At 41.1% G+C, this 7,704-nt stretch overlaps 1 protein-coding gene across 2 annotated transcripts in view; it reads left to right on the top strand.

Moving 5' to 3' along the window:
* Positions 1-17: 17 nt before the first annotated feature.
* Positions 18-7,704, top strand: part of LeuRS-m (Leucyl-tRNA synthetase, mitochondrial) — a 144,391-nt gene continuing 136,704 nt past the window's right edge. The window contains exon 1 of one of the 2 annotated variants that reach the window (XM_067145231.2): positions 18-28. Coding sequence is in view for 1 of the 2 variants with exons in the window: in XM_067145230.2 (XP_067001331.2) it covers positions 118-228 (111 nt within the window). In the remaining variant the exon portion in view is untranslated. Of the gene's footprint in view, positions 229-7,704 lie in introns of both variants that reach the window. The other variant, XM_067145230.2, reaches the window with a different exon arrangement.

Below are 7,704 nucleotides of genomic sequence, written 5' to 3'. Positions count from 1 at the left end.
TCTTTTAGCAGCTTCCGAAAACTATCCCGTGGGTAAAATTAAGGTTATCGGTATCATAAAAAATATTGTGTATACTAAATATTGAGGGACATTTTGTGTTAAAGTTTTCTCTAAAAAATGACCAAACGTATTTCACACTCAATTAAATGTTTGTATAAGGGTGTTACAAAAAATCCCTGCCCTCACATATTAATGAGCCGTTCTTTATGTAGTGATTCAAGGCATCGGGTAAGACGAAATTCTTAGTATAGTTTTATAGTGATTCCTTAAATTCGAATTATATAAATGCAGTGAAAGGTTTCTGTTTTTATACACTGGCATTTCTGTACAGTTATGTGTATTTATTGGTTATGTTCAATGAATTAATTTAATTTTTACGGGGATTTTCCTCAGAATTTAATTCTTCTTCCACCGCTGTTCCCACAGATGTGGGGTCCCGGGTGCGAACTGTGGAATATATATATATATATATATATATATATATATATATATATATATATATATATTTGGCCCTGTTGTACTGGCGGATGGTCTTCCTGACCCCAACCCTATGTGCAGGGATGTAATCACTATTATAATATGTTTCTGTGCTACTTGGTAATGTGGTGTGTTTTCTGAATATGAAGAGGAGATTGTTGGGACAAACACAATCTCCGAGACAGAACAATTAATCACACGCGATTAAAATCCCTGACCGCCGGTCTGAGTGGCTCAGACGGTTGAGGCGCTGGCATAATGATGCAAACTTTGCAGGTTCGATCCTGGCTCAGTCCGGTGGTATTTGAAGGTGCTGAAATAGCCTACGCCAGCCTCGTATCGGTAGATTTACTGGCACGTAAAAATAACGCCTGCGGGACTAAATTCCGGCACCTCGGCGTCTCCGAAAACCGAAAAAGTAGTTAGTGGGACGTAAAGCAAATAACATTATTATTATTATTATTATTATTATTATTATTATTATTAGTAGTAGTAGTAGTAGTAGTAGTAGTAGTAGTAGTAAAATTCCTGACCCGGCCGGGAGTCGAACTCGGGATCCTCTGAACCGAAGGCCACAATGTTGACCATTCAGTCAAGGATTCGTACTTTCCACAGAATTTTAATATGTAAGCATATTACCTGCCTTCGTACTTGGATGCATTAACCCACCTTCCACTTATCGGAGATCCAAGGTTGTGGTCCTGATACAGACTGCAGCTATCTTGTCTCAGCTCCCCTTCTACATTTGCTTTACTCCTTGCTCTCAACAGTTAGAATTGTACCTCATTTTGCATCCCAATACAACATTTAAAAAATTATGTTGTGCTGTGGTCTCAGGTGATAGAGCCTTTTGGCCTCAAGTTGACAGGTTTGATCCCTACTCAGTCTGGTTGTAAAACTGGGCGTAATCCACAAATAGTGCCGACTCCAAGTAGCTTGGAAGAGACCAGACATGCATGATATGTAAACATATCAGTCTGAAGACATAGGATACTAGAATTTTGCTCTGAAGCCATTCTAAAAAGTGCCGGTAAATCAACTGTCATGATTCTCGTATCGAACTGCCAGGATTTCAGCGTGCAATGTTAAGTATAGTAAGGAAATTCCCCACAAAATGCACTACTTAGCTGATCTATGTTCCACAACTTACCATAAAATCAGTTGAGGAAAGTCAAAGTTATAAAGACTTGACATCTCCATCATCATCAACCCCAAGGTAGTAACAGTGTAAACTGCACATATTAACACATTTTACAAGTTATATACATGATTATCTGTTACCAGTCACTACTGATCTGTATTTAGTGCAGTTGCGCAGGTGTTGTTTTCCTAGCTTTTACTTAAATGACTTCAAAGAAATTGGAAATTTATTGAACATCTCCCTTGGTAAGTTATTCCAATCCCTAACTCCCCTTCCTATAAATGAATATTTTCCCCAGTTTGTCCTCTTGAATTCCAACTTTATCTTCATATTTTGATCTTCCCTACTTTTAAAGACACCACTTAAACTTATTCGTCTACTAATGTCGTTACACGCCATCTCTCCACTGTAATAATAATTAAACTTATGTCGTATACCCTATGATCTCTCCACTGACAGCTCGAAACGTACTGCTTATTCGAGCAGCTCGTCTCCTTTCTTCCAAACCTTCCCATCCCAAACTTTGCAACATTTTTGTAACGCTACTCTTTTGTCGGAAATCACCTTGAACAAATCAAGCTGCTTTTGTTTGGATTTTTTCCAGTTCCAGTTCTTGAATCAAGCAATCCTGGTGAGGGTCTCATACACTGGAACCATACTTTAGTTGGGGTCTAACCAGAGCCTTCTATCCCCTCTCCTTTACATCCTTATTTTTCTTCTCTTCATCCATTCCCTTTTCCAGATTCTCTCGGGGTATGGTAGTGTACCAAAGCCCTCCACCTTACTCTATCTTCCCACCACTCCTCTTCTAGTACTTTATTGCTATCGACTCCTCTATTTGCAATACAGTCTACAACAGAACTCCATCTCATTCTAGGCTGTCCCCTAGGCCTCTTTCCAGTCTCTGTATCCATGAATGTTCTATTAGGTATTCTCTCTCCTGGTATTCTCATCATGTGTCCAAATCATCATAGCTTTGCTATATCAATCTCTTCTTGAAGTTTACACACTCCCACGCTTCTCCTTATTTCCTCATTTCGTATTTTATCTCGTCTTGTCTTTCCTTGTATGCTCCTCAAGAACCTCATTCCAGCTGCTTGTATTTTACTTTGGTTCTGCTTAGTCAACGCCCAGGCTGTTGAAGCATAGGTCAATATAGGTTTATAATAGGATGAGTATAAAACTTTCTAGCACTTCATTGGCACATCTTTGTTCCATACAATGTCTTTCACACACTGGTAGAAACTTGCAGACTGCTGTACTCTTAAATCAATTTCTCCATCCAAATTTCCATCTTTGACACCATCCTACCCAAATATTAAAAAAATTTCACTACTTCAAGAGGTTCATTTCCTATTTTTATCACTCCCCTAGATTTTCTGTTACCTCTCGTCATGATAAAAGTCTTGCTTTTCGCAGTACTAATCTTCATTCCAAAATTTCTTATCTCCTCATTCCATCAATCAACTCGTGTCTGTACTTCCTCTTCATTATCTTCCCAAACTAAAATGTCATCAGTAAAGAGTCCGGCTCCATGGCTAAATGGTTAGCGTGCTGGCCTTTGGTCACAGGGGTCCCGGGTTCGATTCCCGGCAGGGTCGGGAATTTTAACCATCATTGGTTAATTTCGCTTGCACGGGGGGTTTGTATACGTCGTCTTCATCATAATTTCATCCTCATCACGACGCACAGGTCACCTGCGGGAGTCAAATCAAAAGACCTGCACCTGGCGAACCGAACATGTCCTCGGACAATCCCAGCACTAAAAGCCATATGCCATTTCATTTTATTAGCAAAGAGCATAGACTTTACTTGCTCTCCCATCATCTTCTCCTTGACATTATATAGAATTCTATCCATGATGATAATGAAGAGTAAGGGAGACAATACACTTCCCTGTCTTAAGCCTGTCTCAACTGTGAACCATTCAATTTGACCCTCTTTGGTTCTAAGACAGCTTTCACAATTTTGATACAATGCTATTACCATCTGCATTGTTTCATTCCCAATCTGTGCCTCTGTCAATGTTTTCCCTACCAAATTCCTTGGGACACTGTCATATGCCTTTTCAATATCTAGAAATGTTACTACCATGTCCTTTCCATATTCCCAATACCTTTCCATCATTTGATGCAATGTAAATATTGGGTCAAATGTGGACCTACCTCTTCTGAATCCATACTAGTGTTTTGCCAATTTTCCTTCTACTCTGTCTCTTATTTGTTTATCCAAGATTCTTTCAAGGATCTTAGCTGTATGAGTTATCAGTGTCATTCCTCTGTAATTTTCACATTGCTTCCTGTCTCCTTTCTTGAAAAATGGTTTAATGACCCCTTTCATCCACTCTTTTTGGAATAGCCTTTTCTCTCCATATCATTCTGAAGAGTCTATACAACCACTGTAGGCTAATTGCTCCTGCTGCTATTATCATTTGTATGGTTACCTTGTCAATTCCAGCTGCCTTGTCTCGTTTCATCCTTTTAGTGGCCCACTCAATCTCTGCCATGGACACCTCGTTTTCCTTATCTTCCATCTGCACTACCGAGCTCGATAGCTGCAATCGCTTAAGTGCGGCCAGTGTCCAGTATTCGGGAGATAGTGGGTTCGAGCCCCACTGTCGGCAGCCCTGAAAATGGTTTTCCGTGGTTTCCCATTTTCACCAGGCAAATGCTGGGGCTGTACCTTAATTAAGGCCACGGCCGCTTCCTTCCCACTCTTAGTCCTTCCCTGTCCCATCATCGCCATAAGACCTATCTATGCCGGTGCGACGTAAAGCAACTAGCAAAAACATAGCCATCTGCACTAAATCTGGTTCTTCTATTTCTCCTTCTACTGAGGTATTTTGGACATTGTAAAGCCATTCAAAGTATTTTCCCCACCTCTGCAATATATCCTGCTTCTGTGTCATCACTTCCTCCTGTTCATTTTAGTGAAGTTAGCACCATCACCTGGGTTTTTCTTCTTTTTTACACACTGGAATAAGATCTTTTTGCTTCCAGTTGTATCTTCTTGCAGAGATTCAGTGAATTTTTGCCAGTATTTCTTTTTCTCTTCTTGAACCACCTTGGAGCACTGCTTCTTGCAGTGCCTGTATTTTGTTTTGAATTCTGTTCTGTTTCTCAACCATTTTTTCCAAGTTTGTTTCTTCCGTTTAACTATGTCTTTTACCCTGTCATTCCAGCAGGGCGTTTCTTGATCTTTTTCCCTTCCCTATACTCTTCCACAGGTCTTTTCTGCAAACTCCACCATGACTGTTTTAAAGTACACCCATTCTTCTTCGACCGTTCCGATGTCTTCCTTAGGTATACTCGTTTTTATGTGTGTCTGGAACTCTTCATTTATTTCCTTCTCCAGTTTCCACACCCTTAGCTTTCTCTGCCTAATCTCAGTCATCTTTTGTATCTTTCCCATCTTTAACTTAGCCATCACACTCTGTGATCTTCTTCAAAAGATTCACTTGGGAGGGCTGTTACCTTTCTCGACCAAAATATATCTATCAGAGTTTTGATTTTGTTATCCCAGCTATATCTTGTTATCTTCTGACTGTTTTTCTTTCAAAACCATGTGTTTTAGGCAAGATGGTGTCGAGTGAGACGGTAGAGTAAAGTTGCTGTTGCTTCACCCTATTTGAATTGCAAGTTAATTAGCTGCAAGTGCTAATCCGTGTTAACAAAGCTGGAAAATTTATAATGTCCATATTAACAAAGTTATATATTTAAGTGACTTCTTCTTTAAAAAGTAATCACCATGTCTGTAAAGGAAGTACCTAAGAAGATATCGGCTTTCGAATATTGCGTGAAAGACTTTCAAGCTCCCTAGACTCAGCAGTCAGTGCTGCAACCCACCGAACGTGCTCCAAGCACTTGGTGACGAGTTCCAGGCATTCAAGAAACAGGCCAGCGAAGACATCTCCAAGATTAAAGGGGAGTTGAAGGCTCTGGAAGATCGGCTCCAGAAACAAGACGACGTGTTCGACGAGGCCGAACAGTACAGTCGCCAGAACTGCCTTTTATTGCATGGTGTCCTGGAACAGCTGTCTGAGGACGTCTACATTAAATTGCTGGACGCATTGAAAAATAAACTTTCGGTAGAACTTTCAATTCTTGATGTGGATCGCTGCCACAGGCTAGGCCGCCGTAATTGAACATCTGCTAAAGTGGTCTAACAGGGAAATCGACCTATCATTATTAAGTTCCTTCAATACCATGATCGTGATAGAGTGTGGCGCACAAAGCTAGCTTTGAAGGGCAGTGGACTCATGCTAACCGAGTCCCTTACAAGTGTGAGAAAATATATCCTTAATCAGGCAAGGGATGTATGGGGAATGCAGAAATGCTGGACTCAAGATGGACGCATTTGTATTTTAAGCAAAGATGGAACTAAATCTCAAATATCAACGATGGCACAGTTAAGAAACATTGCAGGGGTAGGATGAACTTGTGAACTTAGAGAAAGAAATTATGTGTGTAGTAATTAGTTTATATTTGTGTGTGCGCTTGTGAAAGTCAGTGGATCTACTCACCAGGTTGCTCGGGTAAGCTTATTTTACATCTTACTTAATTTTTGTTTTCATACTGCTTAGTTTCATATTGTAATGTGTTGGCGGGGTAAATAAGTAAATAAATGAGTACAGAACCTGGTAGCGTCCTATTTCTAAGATTTATTAACTAAGCACTACAATTACACATTTACACACGCACACATACGATTGCTGAGCTTACAACTTACGCAAGTACACATACACGGTTTGCGCTCTCTCTCTTAGTTTCTCATGTTCCATCTACAATGACACACACACACACACACACACAGAGTCATCGATTATTTACACTACACTCATTCAGCCACTTAGTCACACTCGTTAGCACTGTCACGGTCCACAGCCTACACGTCAGTCTCGCAGGTCGGGATAGTATCCACCGTTCACTCAATCCGTCGAACCCTGTTCGCAGTCTGCACACGTCGGCACTCAGTGTTCCCTTCGCGCTGCTCCAGAACACCCAAGGTTCTTCTCCAGCAGCCTCAAGGGACTCACACACGACATCAGGGAAACAGGAAACAGTCCTCGGCTCCAACAGGCAGATACTCCATCAGGCTGACACCTTAGCCCAGGCTATCACTGACTGCGCTCTTCGCTAACTCACACCAGCGAACTCAATCTCACTCTCACTCACTCACTCACTCACTAACTAACTATCACTAACTGCATCCTCTCTTATATACCTGCGCTGGTCCTTCTAGAATACTCCGGATGCTCGATGAATCCAGTAACCTCGCGAGATGGAAGACTCTAGATTAATAGTCGAGTGATTTCCGTCGCCCCATGCAGCGCGACCACGGACAGAAGAGAGAAGGGCCCGCCCAGCACTTAATCGCTGCTTGTGATTGGCGCGGTTGAAGTGTAAGGGGTGGGCCCATAGCCAGTTGGCATGGCGGACGCTATAACCATTACAGTATGTTTGTTGACCAGTACAATGGTAATACCATTGACCTGCATTCTTCTCCACAGCCCTCATCCTCCCCTTTTCGTTCGTCCCTATTACCTTCAACAGGACTTGTGTTGCAAGAGCAGCTCAGTAGCCACCCGCGGTCGTTACATCGTTGCCACCTAAATGACCAGTCATTATTAGCTCATATGGAAGAAGTTCAGGCTATTTTTGAAGTGAACAATGTACGTACTATTGGAATTAGTGAAAGCTGGATGCGTACAGACTTGCTGTCATCGGCAGCTAACCTGGACGGATACTCAATATTACGCCATGACCGTATTGACAAAATAGGCGGTGGGCTTCTACCTTATTACAGAAATGACCTATAATATAAGATCATTTCTACTTCTGACCCAAGACTTACACTGCAACCGGAATTTATGTTTGTAGAGTTAGACTGCCATAAAAAGATATTAATAGAGATTGTATAAAAGCCACCTAAAATAAGATAGACTAATGATTTTGAAGAGGCATTAGCAAATCTTATCTCGGCATACAATGACATTATAATCATGATACATCTATATCATTATAATCATGGGCAACTTTAACACTGACCTTTTGAATCAGACTAGTGACGCGAACAATCTACTGAAT

This window comes from Anabrus simplex, chromosome 4 (genome assembly GCF_040414725.1).
Source record: "Anabrus simplex isolate iqAnaSimp1 chromosome 4, ASM4041472v1, whole genome shotgun sequence".
In the NCBI taxonomy this organism is placed as follows: domain Eukaryota; kingdom Metazoa; phylum Arthropoda; class Insecta; order Orthoptera; family Tettigoniidae; genus Anabrus; species Anabrus simplex.
This window is presented reverse-complemented; position numbering and strand designations above follow the sequence as displayed.